The following is a 24,894-nucleotide window of genomic DNA, read 5'->3' as shown; positions in this document are numbered from 1 at the left end:
TCAGGTTAAACTCAATAATATAAGGTAATCAGCCTTCATCTTTATATTAAATTACTGCATTATCAGTGCGAAGTTTGACAGCAAGTCAGATTTCTGACAAGTTTAAATTATTTCTAAATGAAATATCTATCAGGATCCACTGTGTAAGCCCCAAATTCTGCCTTACCTTATTTTTTGCATGAAATCATGTGAAGAATTACCTTATGAAAAAGTGTTGTTACTGTTTAAGTTCCAAGCATAAATATTTTAGCAAAAAAAAAAATGCATCTCATATACTGCATGTGATTCTGAGTATGAATGGGGGTCTGGGAATACAAAGAAGAAGGAATCGTTACCGGTGAAGAAAGGGTGGAGGAGGGTAGCTAGGGTTTTGAGAATTAAGAAGATGAAACCCCAAACTAAACCATGCATCATTTGCCTGTGGCTCTTAGAAACCTCTTGGCCAATCCTTTTAACTGTAACTGCTACCTGGCTTGGTTGGGAGAGTGGCTCAGGAAGAAGAGAATTGTCACGGGAAATCCTCGATGTCAAAAACCGTACTTCCTAAAAGAAATACCCATCCAGGATGTGGCCATTCAGGACTTCACTTGTGATGACGGTAAGAAATCCTTGTCAACTCTTTGGTTGTCAGGCATTCGCATGCCTGTTCGGATACAGCTTTGCACAAATCTGCAGCATAGTTCAGCTCGGCAAATAATGCTCGTGTATCTTTTGCTTTGTTGTTTGGGTTTTGTTTTAGTACCGGGACACTTACTTTCTCAGACTTGCCTTCCATATTTGAGTCTACTTGATGTGCATTTCTGAATGTTTTAGATTTTCTAGTTTCCAATTTGTGGTTGGTCTTATTTATATAGCTTCATTTTAACTTTTCTTTATTACCCTAGGCATGTTTTTTAGTACCTACATTTTCAAAGGAGAAAAGAAATTATCTTATAAAACAGAAGTTTAATAAACCTGACAAAAATACTAGTTGTCACTTTTCAATGCTCTTTCTATATCATCATGTTTGATTCTCATATAGCCCTATCAGGTACATAGAGCAGGTTCTATTATTGTTGCCAATGAACAGAGAGCTAATTTGAGCTTTATAAATGAGGGACCTAAACTTTTAAGTTAATATATTCTCTTTTATGTCTCTTCATATCTATTTCCTTGCAGTTTCTCTATAATTCACTTTACATTTACGTATTCTAATTAAAAATATAATTTGTACAAATAACTATTTCAATTGTGTTGGTAATTGTAATTACAGTTTACAAATTGTAAACCCTTTTCCAGAATTCTTCCCCAGGTGGTCTGAAAGCAGTGCTATATAGAGCTTATGGTATCAATTTTTAAATACTGAATGTCCCATGTATAAATGATTATACAGCTTAAGACTCTTGTGTTTGTTAATTTAAAGGCATAAAAGCCCTTCTAGCACTTTTAAGACCACAAATCTGGGTTTTCCTGTATTTCCTCTGCAATTTAGGAAATGATGACAATAGTTGCTCCCCACTTTCTCGCTGTCCTACTGAATGTACCTGCTTGGATACAGTTGTCCGATGTAGCAACAAGGGTTTGAAGGTCTTGCCGAAAGGTATTCCAAGAGATGTCACAGAGTTGTAAGTAGAGCTTGTCTTTCTTTTCTTTTCTTTTCTTTTTCCTTGATGATAAATGTTTCACACACGCAGAGGAATGGAGACCAAACAAAAATCTTTACAATCTTATTTGCAAATCGTATTCTAAGGCCAGTTTATTATTATCCTGTAAAACAGTAAACAATGCAAAAGCTACTTTAGAGGCCCTTGGGAATTGTGTGTGTGTGTGTGTGTGTGTGTGTGTGTGTGTTTATGCTATAAGATTTCTCAGTGCCTTTACTATGCTAAGGTGTACTATGACTCTTCAAGAAACAATGGTAAAATATAAGGTATCTTTCACATTTATTTGTTCCTATACCCCTTTTCTCATGGAGCATCTTATAAGACTAATGGCCCATGGAATGCACTTTGGGAAATGCTTTGTATTTAATTTATTTACAGTCTAGGATATTCTGTACGGGAAACTTCTTTTTGTACCTCTGTGACCCCTAGGAGGAAGTTTTACCACGTGGGATAAATAATTATCTGGTATATGGAAGAAACTAGCATAATCTCTTCCCTTAAGAAGAGATGCTGCTTTTGGTGGCTTGAATCAAAGTCCTTTAGATCCTAAAGGGTATGGGACCAATTATCCTTGACATTTTCATTACTGATATTTAACCACAAATTACATGGCCAATATATACACATCTCGACCTTCTGCACTGCCCACACTCCCTTGGCTGCCTCATGCTACACTTGCAGAATGGAATTCATTAGAGAATATGCTGCCAGAATAATGATGCTTCCATGCCCCATTCATTCCATTCCTTTGTCTCTAAACCAATGTCATATTCTGGATATGCTTGATCTGAATACAATTGAATCACTTTGCCTCTGTTTATTTTTTATGTATATGGAACCATGGATCAATAATGATTTAAACCCACATGTAATTTATGCGGATGTGTATCAGTTGTTTGTGCAGGTGCACACACGTATTCCAAATGAGCAGGTTTGACAAACTTTTGACAGTGTGCAACATAGGTAATGAGGTTCAAGAACATGTCATTTCAATTTTTAAGGATCTTATTTTCAAATCACGTGCAATTCCTTAAATCCTAAGTTTGATCCTGAATGGAACACTTAGAGGAAAAAGGCATAATCTTAGCGCATGTGCACAGAACATGCCTCTTAGATTTGAACGGCTGTTAAGTGTTCAGGTCCTCTCTCACTACCAATCACATTGGTTAATCAACTGGAAGGACTGTTTTTTATGTATATGTGTGTAATTGAATATTTAATTCTTAATGGTTTTTTATTTCAGAAGATCACATAGGGATCTTCTGAAACCCTGCTCTGTGGGAAGGCTAGATGCCTATAGAATCTTCTGTGTCCACAGGGCGGGGAACACACCAGGGTCTCTGTCATGGGGTAGAGGAATGGGGGAGGGATAGCATTAGGAGAAATACCTAATGTAAATGACAAGTTAGTGGGTGCAGCACACCAACATGCACATGGATACATATGCAGCAAACCTGCACATTGTGCACATTACTCTACAACTTAAAATATAATAAAATAAATAAAAATAAAAATAAATAAATAAAGCAGGGATAATTAAAAATTAAAAAAAATTTAAAAAAGAATATTCTGTGTCCAAAGCATTAATTTTAGGAGTACACCAATGAAGAACTTACACTCAGACCACCTTTGATGCTAAATCCTTTCTTCTACTGTTTTAACTGTACTATGTATTGGTCCCTCTACTCTATTCCCATTAAAAATCTTTAAACATTTCTTACTAAGCTCCATTCAACATCCTGCTTGGTTTATGCCCTGTGCTATCTACGTGCTACTTCAACTATTCAAAAAGTTGAATTTTCAATTTATTTTACTACAAATTATTAGAAGGTAGTCTTTTTTTCTAAAGAAAGTTTGTTATAGAGATGAGAAAAATATTAATTCATCTGTTGTGAATTCAAGTTTTTATTATTATTATTATTATTATACTTTAAGTTCTAGGGTACATGTACATAATGTGCAGGTTTGTTACATATGTATACTTGTGCCATGTTGGTGTGCTGCACCCATCAACTCGTCAGCACCCATCAACTCGTCATTTACATCAGGTATAATTCCCAGTGCAATCCCTCCCCCCTCCCCCCTCCCCATGATAGGCCCCGGTGTGTGATGTTCACCTTCCCGAGTCCAAGTGATCTCATTGTTCAGTTCCCACCTATGAGTGAGAACATGCGATGTTTGGTTTTCTGTTCTTGCGATAGTTTGCTGAGAATTACCCCCTAGAGAGCTTATTCTTGTAACCTTACCGAGTCAGCAGAATCCTTCTCAGCAGTAACATATATGCATGTATTAGAAGAATTTCATATGTGTATTACATTAAATAATTAAAGACTTTGGCAAAAATTAGTATTATTGGTGGACTAGTTTGAGCAAATGGTATCCATTATTTTTAATCAGTTCCATATAACTTCCCCCCTTAGATTATTTTACATATAAGCATTCATAGTGCACATTCTGAATCTTTTTGACCTTCCTCTGTTTTCCAGAATAAAGAGAGAGTGCTGAACTATATAGGGTGATGCTTCCCTCTAGTGGTATCAAGAAAAACTTAGGTAGAGGAAAGAAAAAAATGGAGAGGGGTCTAAGAAGAAATATCAAGTCAGAAAATTTAGGTAGACATGATGAGTCATAACATAGACCCAATTATTTATCAAACATTAAATATATTTTCTGATAACTGGTGCCTTTTATATCATTGTTTTTATTTTGAAATATTAGGAATAAATTATTATCTTAGGCAACTTTTCAGCTACTTCTATATCCAGAAAAAATACCGATGTCAACCTGGAATCTTGAAATGCACCACAACATTGGGGTAGGAAGGGCCACATGTTCAATGTCCCAGAAGGGTTTGTGTGCACATCTATAGTCAGATGGCCCCAGTTTCTGAAAGACATTTGTACCCTTCACCATCTATGTTCTAGGAAAAACAGCCTTGGAAGGAGATGAAATTTATTTTCCTTATTGTGACATCATAGATATAACTTCAAGCATTCAATTATCTTTGTGTCCTGCCAGTTAGCCCAAAGCCTATTTTCTGATTATTCTTCTGATTCTAATAAGAAGGGAAAGTTTACTTATATATGGTTATTTGATTGTTGCTGTTACATATATATATTTATACATTTGATCAATTTATATTCCATAAAATCTCCTAATGTTATCATCATAGCGGATATGTGTTGGTTAAAACTATTTTTAAACTTAAACCTAATATGTTCAAATCCCCAAATATGCCTTTAATGTGTCCATTGTTATTCACTAAGTGTATTGACACATATTAAGGCAGCAATGAGTGGTCTTGGCCACAGCAGCAAGGTTTTGTTAGTAGTTAATGAATTTCGTGGTATTGTGTCCACATAAACACAAGCAAACTGAAGGCTGACTAAAAATTTGGTTAATTGAATGAACCTCCTTGCTTGCACACAGATGGCTAAATGCTTGGCTTGCCTTGTTAGATAAACCACAAAGGCTTGCCTTGTTAGATAAACCACAAAGAACCGGACTCATGGACAACTCTGCTTTTTTTTTTTTTTTTTTCCCTTTACTTTTCTTAAATAATAATCTATGCTTGGAACACAACATCTTAAAACAAAAATTGCCAAGGGGTTCCTTGCCTCAGTTAAGAGTGAAGTACTGTTTACTTATTTTATGCAAGGCCACTATCAACTTTGCAAGAAGATAATATTGTTCCCTTGTTTTTAGGTATCTGGATGGAAACCAATTTACACTGGTTCCCAAGGAACTCTCCAACTACAAACATTTAACACTTATGTGAGTAACATATTGCACTTTTCTTTGACTTACTCTATTTCCAGAAAATGGGGATGGCAAGGGACGGAAGATTTAATGAACCTTTCAGATAATATAAATCATTCACAGTTAGTTGCTTCCCTCCTTGCTCATTGCGGTTCTGGACCACTGGCTACATCTTCATTGACTATCAATCAGGCGATGGAGTGTCATAGCAAGATGTCCTCCTGTATTCAAAAAAACACAAATACAACGAAGTCTAAGTAGTCAGAGAAATATGAAAATGTGTAAACCTGCATACTTTATTGATAGTGAATATGGGTTATTTTATGACAAACTAATGAAGGAAAGATAGAAAACGATGCCTTTATTCTTGACTTTAAGCAAAAGATGGTAAGTGGTAATGACTTTCCCAAAAATGTAAATTTAGTTTATTACATTTGTTTCTTATACAAAGCATTATTAAATAAGTTATGGGTTTCTAGTATAAAAATTTATTTTATAAAATCCATACATATTCATGTAGTATTTAGGTAAACTTGACAAAGATACTAACATTTTGAGTATAAATTTCAAAATTTTGATTTTTTAGCTTAAAATAGCATCTCTTTTTCATTAACGTAAACAACTTTTGACCGCCCTTAAGTTGTGAATACAAAAAGATATTTAAATATACAAACATTTGATCTGGTTATATGCGCAATGCTTAAAAATTCATATAATCTTTTACATATAATACCATACTTTTAGAGTAGCCTTATTGGTAATTGAGAAAACTTTTCAGAACACAAAAAATCAGGAAAAAGATAGTAGATATTAATTTCAAAAGTACCATATCATTTGTTTAAGTCTATATGATTTTAGAGTAAATATTACTAGCTTAAGAAGCAGATTACTAGTATTCCTAGAATTAGGAGGTTTATTTCTAAGTGAATTCTAAAAACCTAAGTAGCAAAAGATGTTACATGTCCCAATGTAAACTAGGTACATTGAAGCTAGTTAAAATTGCTGCTGATCACATTCCTTGAAAGTATGGGTAAATCAAACACTCTATAGAAAGTAAATAGGACTATTTAAATGACAAATGATTAAATAACGGGAAAAGATATCCTCTAAGATGTCTTGTTCTGCTTCTAGTTATTTATTTGATAGCAGCAAGAACTGATTACATACATTTTGTTCTGTTAAATAAACCATTAAATTGCTGCAATTTCCAAAGGGTCACTTTAGCAGAATTGGCTCATTTGTGGGACAGCATGTGATTACTTTCAAGCCAGTTCGAAATGACAAATGAGGATTTGTGGATCCAAAAATGGTTTTACTAGTGACTCATTATACAACTCTAGGCAAGTTACTTCTGCTAATACAGATACTTTTATTTTTAAAATTTAGGAATAGTTCTTCAGCAGCTAAAAATATGAGTATAAAGCTCCTCTCAGATTCTTAACATTTTCACAATTTCATGAGTCCATTTTACTGACATTTTGATATTTTAATAAAGGAATAGATTATCCTCAGCTTTTCTGAGTCTTCCATTTATTCATATATTTTACATTTTGCTTCAGAAAAAAATTAGTGAATACATGTAGTTATATATGGTGAATATATATTAGTATTATATATCTACATATATTTTAATGTATTTTTTACATATATAGTGTATGTGTATATATATGCACTAGATATATAATGAGAATAAGATCAAGTTCATGAAATGTAAATTACAACCCATCGTACAGACTATCCATATAAATAGCCATTTAACATTGGTAAAAATTCAACATCTCTCCCATTTACTTAACATTCATTAAACAAATATTTACTGAGGACCTACTATGTGACCATGACTCAGCCAGGAGCAGGAGCACCGACGTTTTTATTGATGGCATTTTGAATGTCATTAATCAGGGGTTATTTCAGTGATCAGATTTGAGGCTGTGTGTCAGTGAACATATGTATCAATGAGGGTAAAGTATGTGTATCTGATAGGACTTTTGAGGGTAAGGGTTTATTTCCCACCTGCAAAATGTGTCTATTGCAAGTCACCTCCAAGGAAGCTCTCTGTAAAATATCAAAAGCCTTGTGGAGATGGGGGCAGAGGGATAAGGGACAATAAACTGTACTCTGAAGCTGCTGCTCTGAAGTGAACCAACCCCTTGCATGCACACTACATTGGCTAAAGCAATGCATATATGTATATACATAAAATCACTCCTAATTTCAAAACGGTGAGGTGTAATCATGAATAACATTGCAGTCTACTACAGTGGGTTATTCACTGTTTCGTTGTTTTCAGATAACAGCTGAATGCTAACAATACTGCTGTGACTATGAATAAGAAGACCCTTCTCCTTCTAAGAATCACTAATATTTTCATTCCTGTGGTTAACAGTGTACTCCATTTCTTTTTCTCTTTTAGAGATTTAAGTAACAACAGAATAAGCACGCTTTCTAATCAGAGCTTCAGCAACATGACGCAGCTCCTCACCTTGTGAGTGTGAAAGTGTGGTACTGAGTATTCATTAATTCATTGGACAAAGGGCAATCTCTAGATGCTGGACACTGCTATTGAACAAGACAGTCTGTACCCTCAAGGAATGTTTCTATTGGGAGAAATAGACAAAACCACAATACATGAACAAATGTAGATGTTAGAAAAAGTATTGAGTTCTATAAAAAAAACAAAACAAAGAGTAATTTATGTTTGTGGGGGGCTTAGGGGAGATCCCTAAGATAGGGAAAATCCACCTTAGGGAAGGGATGGTTGAGGCACCAAAGTTGGGCAGGAGTAGGCAGAGGGAAGCATTCTAGGTTGTATTTAGGAAATAAGTATGTTGTGTTAGGGTGATAACACACAAAAAATAACAATGTATTGTGTGTTAACACTGTCAGTTAATAAGCTGCTTTAATAAGCCTTTTCTTAACTGCTTTATTTTTAAAGTATTTGACCATTCTTGGATTTCCGAATAAAACAAATTGACATCTGTATGCTTTCAGAATTCTAAGTTACAACCGTCTGAGATGTATTCCTCCTCGCACCTTCGATGGATTAAAGTCTCTTCGATTACTGTAAGCATCTTAGGTTCAACAAAATATCTCTTTTCTCAGAGTTCTGAGTTTGGGATTGTCTTTTTAAGGATGTAACTGCTTTGTTGATTCTTGGTGCTTGAAGATACATGCATTAGGATTTATTATAAATGAGGAAATAGAAAAATCATGTCTTATTGTATCATTGTCTAACAGCTTTGCTTTGGACAATGTAACTTTATTTTTAGTAATACTGATTGTTGTTATAATCATTTATTTAATTATATGTAACATTAAGATATATGGTTTATATAGTTTCAATTAACTTTGAAAGAAACTTTCAAAATTAATTTGAGAAACTTTCAAAATTAATTTCTTTAGAAATTATAGTATATGAAAACATTTTACTATAAAAGTGTACTTTAAAATATGTGAAATAAAACATGATCCTTGATCCTACTCTTCTGCTTCTGAATGGACAGTTTGATGTGCTCTCTGGTCCTTTTTCAGATGCATTTTTTTCTGTTCTCATAGATGTATGCCCATGGCTATATAACTTTTAAAAGCCACAAATATTAATAGGATCTGTGTTTGTTCTACCATTGTCTATTTTTGTTTAACATATGCTTCTGAATATTTCTAGTCTATCATCTATATGAATAAAAATACATATATAAGAATAGAATAGATATATATTTATACATATATGCCTGTAACTCAGCTGTTTAACTGTTACAGACTATTCTATTGGTGGGAGGAACCAGAACTGATTCAATCATCCTCATCTTTACTGTAATTTGGTTTAATTTCAAATTTTCATGAGTACTATACAGTACTCTAATGAACATCCTATACATTCATCTTGGTGCAAATATGCTGACATTTCAGCAAGAATGTAGGGTGTGTGGGAAGGTACTGTCAAGTATATTGGAAGGATTCCAAAAGTAACTGTCATGTCATTCCCCAAACAAGACTCTGTCCATTTAGAAGTTTATTTTTCCACCAACTATTTAATAGAGTACCTTTTTCAAAACACTCTTAAAGACATTGAGTATTATTTATTCTTTTATTTTTGTCCATATGACAGATTGAAAGTTATTCTGCATTCCTGTCTTAATTTGCACTTCCAATTAGTAGAGCATTTGAGTATATTTTATTTGCTTACTGAACACTGCTGCATTTTATTCTAGTGAGCTTGATCATATCATTTCCCCATTTTCTATTAGGTACTTTATATTTTCCTTATCAATGTAGATACCTTTATGCATCTACTACTTGACTCTATGCTTGCAGGAGTTTTTTTTAAATAAAAGAATTAACCCTTGTATAAGTTGCAAATATATATTATTATGTTTCTTATATGGAATATTTTATTGTTTGGATATATTTTATGTTGTCAAAAATTTCTCCCTCTTTTCCTTGATGGTTTCTGGATTTTATATTGAGCCTTTGAAAGCCTTCCTCACTCCACGTTTATAAAAGGGAGATCTTCTATATTTCCTTTTTTTTTTTTTTTTTTTTTTTGAGACGGAGTCTCGCTCTGTCTCCCAGGCTGGAGTGCAGTGGCCGGATCTCAGCTCACTGCAAGCTCCGCCTCCCGGGTTCACGCCATTCTCCTGCCTCAGCCTCCCGAGTAGCTGGGACTACAGGCGCCCGCCACCTCGCCTGGCTAGTTTTTTGTATTTTTAGTAGAGACAGGGTTTCACCGTGTTACCAAGGATAGTCTCGATCTCCTGACCTCGTGATCCGCCCGTCTCGGCCTCCCAAAGTGCTGGGATTACAGGCTTGAGCCACTGCGCCCGGCCTATATTTTCTTTTAATACATCTTTATTTTTACATTTAATTCTTAATTCTGGAATTTATTGTGTACATATAATGTGAGGTGGAAGCTGTTTGCTTTCTCAGGTATCCAGTTGTACTGAAATGGTTTATTTTATAGACCATCTTTTCTGCACTGATTTAAAATGCTTATTATAAACTAAAGTCTCGGAATTTCTCTGGAGTCTATGAGTTCAGAAATGTAGGAAGTTTAATTTTTCTTTTTCTTTCTTTTAGTTCCCTACATGGAAATGACATTTCTGCTGTGCCTGAAGGTGCTTTCAATGATCTTTCTGCATTGTCACATCTGTGAGTACCTGGTTTATGGATATAGGTTTAGGGTCAAACCTTCCTCATGAGTGACCTGGAACATTCCTCTGCCAGTTCTTTTATTGTAACATCATAAGATGTAACTGGTTTCATCTTTAAAGAAAACGTGAAGATTTTCAAACTGGATATGATGCCCTCTATAAGATGGCTTTAATTTTCCCTTCTGGCTCTTATTTTCCATTAGTCAAATTATCTTTGCTTAGCTAAACATGTCTCTTCTACAATAATGGCTCTCCAACTTTACTAGCCTATGCTTTTTCTCTCATTATTTTCTGATTCTAGAATACCAGCTGCCTTTCAATTATCTATCCTAACCCTGCTTTTCTAAGTCACATCCCAAATATCACCTTCTCTGTGAAGCCTATCCTGATTTGCTCAAAGTGGCTTTATTTATTCAGCATCAACTATGGCACCACGCAAAAATAAATTCAACGTGGTTCAAGACTATCGTTTGGAAGTAAGACACAACCAAATGCTTAAATTGGGTGAAATGGCTTTTCCTTTATGTTTTCTCTGATTGCAACTTGTTTGTATCTCCATAGTTTTTGGAAGTACAATACAACCATTTGAAAATATGTGATAAGTGGAGTCCAAAAAACTCATTTGGGTGAAATTCTGTGATTTTATTATTATTAGGTGTAATGTTAAGATCATGGCAAACCTAGAAGGAAGTTCAGTCGGCAGCCTTAGGATCCAAAGCCTCCTTGGCTGATGTTGAGTTGGATGCCTGGTAGCAACTATCTGCTTCAGCCTAAATATCAATGTCAGTTGTGCCCTGGTTCCCTAGAAGAGATTTCCTGCCATATCCTCTCCCGGTTTTGCACTTCTCTCGAAAATCCACAAACTCCAAGAAGATACGAGTTTACCAAATTGAGAAAGGAATAATCATTTTTGACTCCAAAAATATATATATGATGGGAATTTTAAAACTTCCTGCCCAAAAGTCTATGCTTTTACATCTTCTTTGAATTGAATTGGAGATCCAGTAGTCAATCACATTATGTCTGCATTTGCCTTATAGAGTCTGTGCTATCAATTGACGTTTTGTACATCAGGCTATCAGACTGGTGCCTATTAATATTCCTTCCACTGAACTACTAGGTCCAGGAAGGCAGGGCCTTTCCATTTTCGTCTTTGAGCCAAGAACCTACCTCTAAGCCACTCCTTTACAAACTCCATGGCTGCCACGTGCATGAGCTGCAATATGAAGAAAGCTACTAGCTCAGGCAGAGAATGCAGCCTGAATGAGGAGGCAGCCGTTCTGCTAGTGTTATGGTCAGACATCAGAAGCGGCTTCACAGGAAAGGTCCTGCTTGAGCTGAGCAGAGCTTCCCTTCGTGTTACCAGCCTCCTCCCACCACAGTGAGAGCAAGTGGAGTCTTTCTTGTCCTGTGCCCTGCTCTGCCTTGCATTTCATTTGTGCCTTGTCTTTTACCCCCTAGATCATAAAGAGCTCTGCTTTTTCACTTTTCCTGCTTCCTCCCCTGTCATAGCAAGGACTTAAATGTTGGCAGAGATGAGATCAAATGACTAAAAAACATTTTGCTCATTTTCAGTTTGGAAGGGTTTGAATCTGACATACATATGCGCATAACATTCACTACATTCTGATTCTTAAATGGGGCATTAAAACTTCCACAATATCAAGTATTATGACTCTACACATATATTTGGGGGGCTACCTAAAAAACATAGCATAACTCTCCTGGCAGTAGACCTAGAGGTCTTACTAGTTAGAAGCTAATTGTAAATCAGAAGTAAGCCGTTTTTAAATGCCATTGTATGCACCTACTGCTTCAATCCAAGCTTTATAAGGTTAAGAGTCCAGGTCTCAGTTTCTTAACCTGTAAAGTGAATTATTAAGTAAATGGACCTTATAAAGTTACTATTTAGGATAAAATGAAGTAATTCTTATAAATGGCTTATCCCAGCTCCTGCATATAGTAATAGTGCAATAAATGTTAGCTATTACCTTAATTACTTTCCTGTCACTACTACTAATGAACAACCATAAAATGAACGACCTTGAAAAGGGACAGACACCACCCAGTGCAGGTCCAGCGTAGCTCTGGTGAGCTAGCTCTAGACATCTTCAGTATTTTATATTCTTTCTTTGTACTTACCTGTCCTTTATCTGCATCATTGTTCCCAACCTTTCTTTCTACTTAACTCTAACTATCCTACGCAGCTTAGACTTTAACCACTAGCCTCCCAGAAAAGTTAATCTGTTGGTTCGCCATCATCTTGTAAATACTTTTCCTACATCACTTCTAATGAAACTTCTTTGCATCTGTGAGTATATCCTAATGTAATGCTAATCTCCTCTGCAGCAGGGTTCTCTGGAGGTAAGAAAAATGCGTTATTTATATTTGGGTCCTCAGAATCTTGCCTTGTGATTTAAGTCATCAGTAAATAATTGGTGAATGAAATGTTAATGCACTCAGGGTGTGCTTACACTCAATATAAACACGTCTCTGAAAATATTAGGAGACCTTCTAAAGCAAGATGAGTGTTAACACCAGTGACAACTCACTAAATCCCAGTGCACATCGTTCAGGAAAATGGGGAATCTCCAGAGTCTCTATTTTTTGCTAAATTGTTATCCTCAGTAAATCTATGGGGATTTTCTGCTGAGCATCACTTTGAATTCTTTGCCCTTAGGAAATAACAATACTTCCATACTTGTGTGTGTGTGTGTGTGTGTGTATGTGTGTGTGTGCTTTTGTGGTGTTGTTTTTCCAGAGCAATTGGAGCCAACCCTCTTTACTGTGATTGTAACATGCAGTGGTTATCCGACTGGGTGAAGTCGGAATATAAGGAGCCTGGAATTGCTCGTTGTGCTGGTCCTGGAGAAATGGCAGATAAACTTTTACTCACAACTCCCTCCAAAAAATTTACCTGTCAAGGTATGGTTTTTAATCATTTGTATTTCTTTTAAGAATTACTATATTAAGTAAAAAAGAAAAAAGACAACCAATTGTCACTCCAAAGGTATGGTTGAAAAGCCCAATAAATGATTATTTCTTCAGCCCATGCTTGTCAAGACAGAGCAGTTACCCGAGGTGCCCAAGTAAAGAATTAGGCTTTTCAAATAAATCTCAAAAGTAGTCCATTGGAAATGACCAAGTTTTCTTGAAAATGTATCAAAAATGTAGAGTTCACAATTTCTGGAAATTCCTGTCATAGCCTCTAACAAGTCAAATGTTTTGCTTTTGCCCTGTCTGAACATGTGCCCTGCTCCTAGGGCTGCCAGGGCCCTGTGGCTTCCTCATTCCAGGTAAGGAGAAACAGGCCCTCCCGAGTGTTCAGCCTAAACCTTCTGACTCGCCTCATGTGCTGCAGCCTTCCTGTGTTGATGTTCTTCTTTCTTGCTTGTTTATATCCCTTTCTTTTCCTTTTGTTTGATGTATTCATGAATTCTAAATATTGTCAGAATAACAAATATTATTTTCTTTTTTTATTACAAGAATAATACGTGCCCCTAAATAGGAAAATACAAATAATAAGAAACAATTTATTTTCTGCAAGAAGAAATAAAATTAACCATTAATCAGCATACATAGAGATAACCACTACTAAAGTTGTTGTGTGAATATTTCCACTGATGGTAGTCAACTATATAGATTTAGGTTCCTTATAAATAGTGGGATAAAGTTTACTATTATACTTGGATTGTGGGATTTGGGGGGCTTTTGTTTTGTTTGTTTGTTTTGTTTTTGTTTTCGTTTTTGTTTTTTGAGATGGAGTCTCCCTCTCTAGCCCAGGCTGGAGTGCAGTGGCACAATCTCAGCTCACTGCAACCTCCACCTCCCGGGTCCCAGTTCAAGCAATTCTCCTGCCTCAGCCTCCCAAGTAGCTGGGATTACAGGCAAGTGCCAACATACCCAGCTAATTTTTGTATTTTTAGTAGAGACGGGGTTTTGCCATGTTGGCCAGGCTGGTCTTGAACTCCTGACCTCGTGATCCGCCCCCCCTCCCAAAGTCCTGGGATTACAGGTGTGAGCCACCATGCCCAGCCAGATTGTGTATATTTTAAGAGGGTCATTCATGATTATTAGATGGAGGAGAGAAATTCTTGAAAATGTTAAATGTCTAATCAGAAAATGTTGATTAAGCATGTTTTATGTGCAAAACTCAATCCTAGGTGTTATAGAGCATAGAGAACTTTATGGTATGGCCTTGCCTTCCATGACTTGAAAACTTAACTGAAAAGATAAGCTTTCAACATTTGAATATTTATGGAGGAAAAACATACTTAAGTAGGTAATACTGTGCCGTGGGTTGCAGTGTGAGCTCTGAAGCCCAGCCTGGTTGGAGCCAAATCCCAGCTTCACTTTTTGGTACTAGGTAACTGTAGTTTAATTACTTTACTAGTCTGTGCCTCGGTTTCCTCATTGTAAGCAAAGGTGGTGATGGTTAATAGTCTGAAAGGATTTTGTTAAGATTAGATAATACAGATAAAAGACTGTCTCACACGCAGAAACATTCAATATGTTAGCTGTTGACTGTATTGTTATAACATTTCAAAACACCAAAAAATGGTGATGTAGGACACTTCATAATTTATTAATAAAAAAGTAATTTTCAAAACCTATACACACCCTCAACGTTTTTAATTTGGCCTCTAATGTATTTCATAGTGGTAAATGTTTGCAAAAGGTAATTTGCAGCACATTGTAAATATTGACATTTTAAAACAAAACTCTTCGGTGATTTTTTAAAATGTATCTGGTGTTATCTAAATACCAAAGCTAATTTTATAAGAGAAAAAAACAAGATTCTTCTTAATATATTGCATTTTTTTTTCTTAAACTGTAGTTTCTCCTTGAATTCCTATTTTCAATACATCAGAAAATTGTATCACTTTTTGCTCCAAAAAAAAGTATGTAATTGAAATTTTAAAATTTCCTGCCACCAAAAGTCTGTAAGTTTTTACATCTTCTTTGAATTGAATTATTGCTGTTAATACTGGTGCATCACTGATTGAAACTACATACTTGTTTATCAATATTTTATTTAAAGTTGAAAGTGAAATGTTATTGCAGTGCCTCTCTGGGATTATTTGCATTGATTGCAAGAATTTTTGCAATAATTGTTCTTTTACGATCCTAGCTCTTTATTGGGACAGTGCACCAGGATAAGTTTCTGGTAGGCTGAGAAGTATATCATTCTTTCGTAAAGTGGGAGAGAGACGATTGTCAAAGGGGAAGCAAGGAAGGTAGAACTGGCATAAAACCTTCTCTTCAGCACATTATTAGGTAAATTACATGGGGAAGTTGAGAAACTGCACACTGATTCTGTTACACCTTTCTGTGCCCAGTGATACTCATACTTTATTTTTAATGATGCTAATGCTTATCTGTATTTCTTAAAGTTTATAATTCCCTGGAGCTATTTCTTGAAAAAAAAATTGTAACACAAATCTGAGAAAAGTTGCATATTTGTATTCCACTCTTAGAGCATCACAGTTTACATTAATTTGTGAAATGCCCTCAGAAGCCCAAGACAAGTCCCCTGTCTCTCTCTCTCACCTTGGGAATCCCAATTCCCTGAGACCCAACAATATTGAAATTAGACCACTCATAACACTACAGTGGTCTCTAGGTGTTCAAGTGAAAGAAAGAGTCTCACATCTCTCAGTTTAAATCAAAAACTAGAAATTAGCAACAACAACAACAACAAAAAGTGTAGCAAGGAAGGCCATGTTGAAAGCCGAGATAGACCCAAAGCTAAGCCTCTTGGGCCAAACAGTTAGCCAAGTTGTGAATACAAAGCAAAAGTTCTTGAAGGAAATTGGAAGTGTTACTCCGGCAAACAGACCAATGATAAGAAAATGAAACAGCCTTATTGCTGATATGGAGAAAGTGTTAGTGATCCAAATAGAAGATCAAACCAGCCATAGCATTCCCTTAAACAAAACCCTAATCTAGAGCAAGGCTCCTGCTCTTTTTGTTTTTATGAAGGCTCAGAGAGGTGAGGAAGCTGCAGAAGAAAAGCTGGAAGGTAGCAGAGGTTGATTCGTGAGGTTTAAGGAAACAAGCCTTCTCTGTAACATGAAAGTGCAAGGTGAAGCTCCAATACTGATGTAGAAGCTACAGCAAGTTACCCAGAAGATGTAAGATAATTGATGAAGGTGTTGACACTATTAAACAACAGATTTTCCATGTAGATGAAACAGACTTTATTGGAAGCAGATGTCATCTAGGTCTTTCATAGCTAAAGAGGAGAAGTCAGTGCCTGGCTTCAAAGTTTCAGAGGACAGGCTAACTCTCTTCTTAGGGGCTAAGAAGTTGAAGCCAATGCTCATTTACCATTCTGAAAATCCTAGAACCCTTGATAATTACGGTAAATCTACTCTGCTTATGCTCTCCAAATGGAACAGCAGAGCCTGGATGACCGCACATCTGTTTACAGCATGGTTTCCTAAGCCCATTCCTGAGACCTATTGCTCAGAATGATTTCTTTCAACATACTACTGCTTCTTCATGATGCACCTAGTCACCCAAGAGCTCTGATGGAAATACACAAGGAGAATGATGTTTATATGCCTGCTGATGCAATATCCATTCTGCAGCCCATGGATAAAGGAATAGTTTTGATTTTCAAGTCTCATCATTTCAGAAATACATTCTATAAGGTTACAGCAGCTGTACATAGTGGTTCTTCTGATGGATTTGGGCATATTACATTGAAATCCTTCTGGAAAAGATTCACCATTCTAGATGCCATTAAGAACATTTGTGATTCATGAGAGGAGGGCAAAATATCAATATTAACAGGAGTTTGGAAGAAGTTGATTCCAATCTGCATAGATGACTTTGAAGAGTTGAAAACTTCAATAGACTAGGTAACTACAGATGTGGTAGAAATAGCAAGAGATTAGAATTAAAAGTGGAGCCTGAAGATGTGACTGAATTGCTGCAATCTCATGACAAAACTTCCACAAAAAAGGAGATGCTTCTTACGGATGAGCAAAGTGGTTTGTTGAGATGAAGTCCACTCCTGGTGAAGAAGCTGTAAACATTGTTGAAATAACCACAAAGGATTTAGAATATTCTGTAAACTTAATTGATAACACAGTGGCAGAGTTTGAGAGGATTTACTCCAATTTTGAAAAAATGTTCTACTGTGGATAAAAAGGCTATCAAACAGCATCACATAGTACAGAGAAATATTTTGGTGAAAGGAAGAGTCAATCGAGGCAGCAAAATTCATTGTTGTCTTGTTTTAAGGAATTGCTACAGCCACCCCAACCTTCAGTAACCATACCCTGATCAGTCTTACCAGTCACTAACTCCAAGGCAAGAACCTTGGCTAGCAAAAATATTACAACTAACTGAAGTTTCGAATGATCATTCACATTTTTTAGCAGTAAAATATTTTATAATTAAGGTATTGCATTTTAAGACACACTTAATACTTATACTTAATAACAGTATAGTTAAAAATAACTTTTATATGCACTGGCAAACCAAAAACTTTGTTTAACTGTCTTTATTGTAATATTCACTTCATTGAAGTAGTCTGGAACGAAACCCACAATATCTCCAAGGTCTGCCTGTACATACATTCATACGTGCATACATCTTTGTGTAACTCAGTATTTATTATCTGACTAACTTGAGCTTTTTTTTTTCATTTATTGACTCTAGAATCTCATGTGCTTAATGTAGCATTAATGGAAATGTGTTTGAGGGAAAATTAGCTCTTTTCAGCACTGCCCAATACAACTTTGTATACTAATGGAAATGTTCCAAATCTGTGCTATTCAATATGGTAGCCACTGGTTACATATGATTATAGAGCACTTACAATATGGCTAATGCAATTGAGAAAAATAATCGTTATTTTATTTTATTTATATTTAAACTGAAATATACATGCATGTCTGGTGGCTACCATAGTGGATGGTGTAGTTGCTACAAGAACTCAGAGGAATCATTTGCGTAAAAGAAGGAGGGCTGTGAAGATTTAATGACATAGGTGGACAGGCAGACAAGTGTGAGGATAATGCTACAGGTGGGCATAACTATGGGAGCAGAGCTTACACTGTAGGAAACTTCTGGACCTGTTCCAGGGCCAGCAAAAACAGTTGAGCTGAAACTTGTTAATTGTCAGATGATATAAAGCCTAAATTTATCATTTCAACTGTGGAAGTTCAGTGTAATATTCACTAAACTATAAGATCAATAGATTGCGTGTATTTCAAGGTATACCTTAAATAGCAAACAGCATGGGTGTGAGCCAGTTGGCAAGCAGTGTAGACATTCAAGGCTCAATCAATATAATCGCAGTTGCCTTTAGAAGACTTTAGAGTTTACTCAGTTTTTCTGTAACTGAATTTTAGAGTGATAGGCACTGAAACTTACAGTGACCTTTGCTAGCATTTGTTTCAGCATTTGTCAAACTATTTTGAAGTTTCATTGTCCTATTAATGAAGACTCTGCTAGTTCAAGGTTTATGACAATGTAGACTGGATCGTTGCCAATACTACTACCATTACAAATAATAATAACAATAATAGCTAAGTTCTATTGAGTAGTTTACCTAATTCTGAGTACTTTACATAGATTTTTATCTCTTTTAATCTTTCCACCATTCTTATAGTGAAAACTATCATTTCCCCATTTGAGATATGTATTTTAGAGTCACTAAGCAATTTTTAAAAATCACTCAGCTGCTGATTGGAGTCAGAATTTGAACCTTGACTCTGATTCCAAAGCTTACTGCTAAAGTTTATTTTATAGTTTTCAATAAAAGTATTTTCAAAATAAATTTTCAGTGTAAATAAGATTGCCACCCTATTATTGAAACATACTTAGAAAATGAAAATTCTGAACTACCCTCAAAAGCTTTACTAGAAATATTTACTTACAAAAATAGATTGGTAGAAAGCCAAGTATTTTAACCTATTAATTAAAATAATTCATTCAAGGAAATCCACTGAGTACTATACTATTAAGCATATATGCTTTATGAGTTTTAAAGCAACAATATAATGTTTCTTTAAATGCTTTATAATTGAGGTTTACATATTTTAACTTAACTTTCCCTCTCGTTATGCCAGTCTAATGTATTTTTATTTTATTCATGAACATTATGTAAGTACAAACTCTCAATATTAAGGTTTGTCAATGTATAATTTCAAAATATAGCAGGAAGATGAATTTTTTAATTGAATACATGGTTACATAGCTATATTTAAATACAATTTAAATGATTTTTTTCTACTAGAGGATGCCATGCCATGCTGTTATTTTGAGTCATTAATTATTTTGATAAAGAAAAAAGTGTTTTCTTTATATAAACTCTCATCATTTTGACGCATAACAGAAATAAATGAACAGGAAGAAACTGATTATCAGATCATATTTAATTAATACCCAGATAGAGCATTCCTGAGTGGGAAGCAGATGGCCATGACTTGTCTTTATAACCCAAATGTCCTGTCCTCATCTTTTAAATATAAGATGACATCAGAGTGATTAAGCAGTCTGCAGTAAAACAGCTTTTGTCCTCTCCAGATAGTCATTGAGAAAGTCAGTGTGGAAAGTGGAACATTGTTAATTTCTAATATTCCCTTTATTTCTCTTGGTTCAGGAAGTTTTAGCTATGGAGCAACTAAATTATTATTTTTTTATTTGAAAGACATTTATTAAATACTTACATGTGCTGAAGAGTGAACAATCACATGGAGATGACTTACATGTGCTGAAGAGTGAACGGGCTAATGGAGATGAATGATATATTTCTTCATTCATTAAACAAATATTATTCAAGTTCGTACAATGTACACCGCACTATGTCTGGGTGGTAAGAATACAACAATAAACAATTTAGAGTAAAACCTCTGTTCTCATGGAGCTGATATTCTACTGATAGATACTTTTAAATACGTAATTCTAAAAACCGGTATGGAAGTCTGGTGATAGAAATATGTATAAGATGCTAATAATATATCCATACCAAATGACTATGGAATTGTAACTGATACTCTCAGGTCCAAGAGGCCAACAGGAAATTCTCCTTGTGAACCAAATGGAATATAACACAGAGTGGGGAGGAGGCCCAAATGGGCAGGGATCTGGTAGCCATGAGCTCAAAAGAAAGGCCAGGATATGGTGCTGAAGTACCTCATTACTTCATTTGTAAAGGCCAACTGAAATGTCAAAGAAACCTGAAACCTTGACAGAACCCACAATAATGAACATTTAGCATGCCATGGTTGATCTCTTCCTCTAATTTTATATGTTAGGAATGCTCTAGATTCTGGAATTCCTGTGAAAAACATCACAACTCTCAGCAATAACATTGTAATATTATTGTTTTTCTTAGCAAGATCAACATTTTCCATTTTGGAGGAGTTTTTGATAGGCTTGAGTGAGAGCTTTTGTTCTGTTTCTCAAAATTATTGATATTGCCCTTAGTCATTTAATTAAGTATGAAGGTGATTAAATAATTCAGGCCTAACTACAGCAATGAAAAATTCACAAGTCAGATCAGTTTTGAAGCATTATTTAGAACTTGGTCAAATCTTTTTTATATTTTCAGATTTAGTATTACTTGTACATAGTGATTATCTTGGAAATTACCTTAGATTTTGGAGGTTTTGATTTGCTTATTGGCTAAAGAGAGCATTCAGGTTTGGATATGGTAATCTGCTAAAAGTACCATTTAAAAAGGGGGGGGGCTCTTTTATTATAGTTTTTAAAACTTAAAACACTGGGAAAAACTGAAGACATTTGTTTTTTTTTGTTTTTTCGTTTTTTTTTTTGAGACGGAGTCTCGCTCTGTAGCCCAGGCTAGAGTGCAGTGGCCGGATCCCAGCTCACTGCAAGCTCTGCCTCCCGGGTTCACGCCATTCTCCGGCCTCAGCCTCCCGAGTAGCTGGGACTACAGGCGCCCGCCACCTCGCCCAGCTAGTTTTTTGTATTTCTTAGTAGAGACGGGGTTTCACCGTGTTAGCCAGGATGGTCTCGATCTCCTGACCTCGTGATCCACCCGTCTCGGCCTCCCAAAGTGCTGGGATTACAGGCTTGAGCCACCGCGCCCCGCCCCAAGACATTTGTTTTTAATAGCTAAAGAGAACTAGCAATTAATGCTCTGTTCTTACATGTTTTACATCCATATTCTCTCTGATGCAAAGATTTTATAAAATAATTATTGCCCTTTCTATTTAATTTTGACTCAGGAAGTTCATTTAGTGGCCCAAAGTCACATTAAGTGCTGCAAATGGCCAAGCCTGCTAATCCAAAAGGTGTAGTAATTTAGCCTTTGTGTTTTTAGTTAACTATTTTGCAATGCAAATTTACAGGATTTTAACCTCTATCATCTGGAGATCATCTCCACCCCTCCACTGAAACTAGAACACCAGTGCCTTCTATCTTGCCAATTTCAGTGGCTTCTTTTTAGTTACCTTTATTTGCTCTCTTTACATCTTCGACACTGGTGGCCACTTCTCCTTCCTCTAAAATCTCTTGGCTTCCTCAATCCTTTTATTTTTCCACCCACTTTTTCATGTAGACATGTTCTATCTTTAGCCCTATTAAGTCCTCAGTAGATTTCAATCCATACCTTTAAATTTCTAGCCATGGCTTTTCTAAAGAACTTCACATTCATATTTCCATTCACTTGGTGGATTCTTCTCCCATGATGGCTTGCAGAAACTTAAAACACATATACTAAGACATGCATTCTCATTCCCCACATCCACTCTGTAATTGATACCTGTATGTCACTACTGCTAAACTGTAAGTTTTTTCAGAAATTCAGGCATTTCACTTGTCTTTGGTCTCTTAAAACCTGGCCTAGTGCCTGGCACAGTGTAGATGCTCAGTAAATATTTGATAAATTAATGATGGAATGTTGGCAACAAATATGCATTTGGTATTATTAATAATACTTGAGAAATGCCATAATGTAATTGCAAGTGGAGCGTAAAAGCATTGGTTTTAAATAAAAACCTTCTTTTAGTTAGATTATACCCGACAAATATCCCCAGTATGTTTCCCTGAGTTGCCTTTGATGTACCTCTGACTTGATACAAGGGCAGTACTAGAGGATTTTGTTATTTGACCCATGTTTCTAAGGGATGCCAGAATGAAGGCAGATTCTAGAATGCAGCTAGAAGTTTTTGTCTGGAGCTTTTGGTAATAAATCAAAATGAGATGCAGAGCTCACTGGGTAGCAATAGTGGTGTCAGGTGCATAACTAGTGATTTGAGTCAAGTAAGCAAGTCTGCCTACAAGCTTTAATGGATTTGAGGTCCAACAGTTCTTCCATTAAAGATTAAAGTAACTGACAGAGACAGATTGTTAACCAAACTTTCTTCTCATTTTCCCTTTGAATTATTAAGCTAACCACACCTCCACCCATGTAGCTAATACTATAGTGCTCTCTTAATCACAACCAAATCTTAAATCAATCCAGTTTGCTTAGACTGTTCTCCTTCATTTCAGTGACATTAGTAAAGATCTTTATCCCTGAAGCTACATTTCCTTTCCCCTCTGTGGCACACATCTCATGAAGGCTAATTTGTTAACAATATGTTAACGTTTCTTGGAACCAGTTAGCTTTAGAAAGGAGAAAAGCTTAAAGATCGCAGTTCTTTACCAAGCAGCCATGAAAGAACACAGAGAACCTCTTCCATTTCTTAAAGTTGTACTGTTATTTCTGGTGCTTGGCCACACCTGCTTTGCAAATCACAGTTGCATGCCTTAACAGCATAAAGTCATTAACTCTCAGTGTTGTACCTGGTGCCCACTTCTATTTCCCATGGGTTTCATAATAGTCCCTGTAGTTTCCCCAAATTTGAGCAGCTCGTAGCACATATAGAAGGTTCTCAGGGAGCCTGTGATGAACAGGTAAACAGCAAGATCTCATTTGCCTTTGTCTTTGTTGAAATTTGGACAAACAAGAAAATGACTGTGTTTCTCCTTTTAAATAAAACACTTTTTGTTCCTCCTACCTACTCCAACTCTCTAGAAGTCTAAGAAAGAGTGTCAGTACTTGCCGTAATGTTGTCCTTGATCTCAGTAGATTCCCTGCTTGACACAGATTCTGTGCCCAAGATTGCTACGTATTATGGACATCTTCGTTTCACCTAGGACTAATCACATGTGCAAAATTCTGCCAAGTGTTGATTTGCTCGTGGAGAGCTGTACTTAACTCTTCCCCCATTTTATGATGACTTTATTTGGCATCTCTCTTTAGCTCTGATATCATCTCCTTATTGTATAAACAGATTAAAGTTGTCATTCTCCTTGAACAAGAAGATTGCAGGAGAGGAGCTCTGAGAAAGTGTAGTGGATAGAAAATGAATCACAAGTTGGATGCAAATAGAAGACAGAAGATGGACTTAGAAGAGCAAAATATGGACAGGAAGATGAATGGGAGGAGAGCCAGATGCAAGGAATATCATTTCAAGAGATTAGACTATAGAAACAAGCTGATTTAGATAGACCAGGTAGATGTAAAAATCACATTCCGAAAAGGATTTTTGATTAAGGAGAATTACAAGCTACATAAAATAGGAAAAGAAATTATATCATTTTTAGACCCTTAGAGATATCAGAGGATGCTGCTATGTGGAATTTGTTTGACTTACAAACATCTTTTACTCAAACTCAAGTACTAGAAATAAGAAGTGATCGTTGAATAACTAGGTTTAAAAAGATACGAAAAACGAGAAGCAAATAGAATGATAGCTAACTTTACCATTGGTAAAGTTGATAGTCATGAACTTTACCAACCTGAAGAAATTAGAACTCAATTATTTTTCTCTGTTCCCAAACCCTGTGCCACAATCAGTTCAGCAAGTTTAAGAAAGTGTTAAAAGAGTCCTGGGTGTATGAGAATGCTTGTTATCTTGATTTTTTTTTTTTTTTTTTTTTTTTTAGCTAAACTGAACATATATGAGGGGGCAACAATCTCCCATAACAAATTCCAGATATAAAAATAATTCAGCATAATTATCTCTATGGAAAACCAAATTTGGTCTTGAATAAAATGCAAGGAAATTAGGTAGTGATTATTAATCAGATATGGTCCAGTGGACATTTATTATATAAATCTCCACTATGTGGTAAAATGGACACGGACTGTTTCAGCCAGGCAGTGATGCTGCCAGTATACTCGATTAAATTCTTCAAAATGTATTCCATTTTCTTCCCTAAGACAATCTCTTAATTTCTCATCTAATTACTCAGACATCATTTTTGGAACGTATCACATTCCGCAGGATGAACTTACAAACGGCCAACCCTCAACTCCTTTTATTTAAGCCATAGCCTTACAAGGTTGAAAGCATAGTAACAAGCCAAAA

General features: G+C 35.7%; 1 protein-coding gene across 1 annotated transcript in view; it reads left to right on the top strand.

The window, feature by feature from the left end:
- The window catches only part of SLIT2 (slit guidance ligand 2), a 368,482-nt gene that overhangs the window by 288,015 nt on the left and 55,573 nt on the right, over positions 1–24,894 (top strand). The window contains 7 exon segments of the mRNA XM_017959289.2: positions 432–598; positions 1,472–1,604; positions 5,349–5,417; positions 7,816–7,887; positions 8,394–8,465; positions 10,479–10,550; positions 13,314–13,477. Of these exon segments, the coding sequence (XP_017814778.2) occupies positions 432–598; positions 1,472–1,604; positions 5,349–5,417; positions 7,816–7,887; positions 8,394–8,465; positions 10,479–10,550; positions 13,314–13,477 (749 nt within the window).

Source organism: Papio anubis, chromosome 3, assembly GCF_008728515.1.
Source record: "Papio anubis isolate 15944 chromosome 3, Panubis1.0, whole genome shotgun sequence".
NCBI lineage: Eukaryota > Metazoa > Chordata > Mammalia > Primates > Cercopithecidae > Papio > Papio anubis.
Note: the sequence above shows the minus strand (reverse complement) of the source record. Positions and strands in the feature narration are given on the sequence as shown.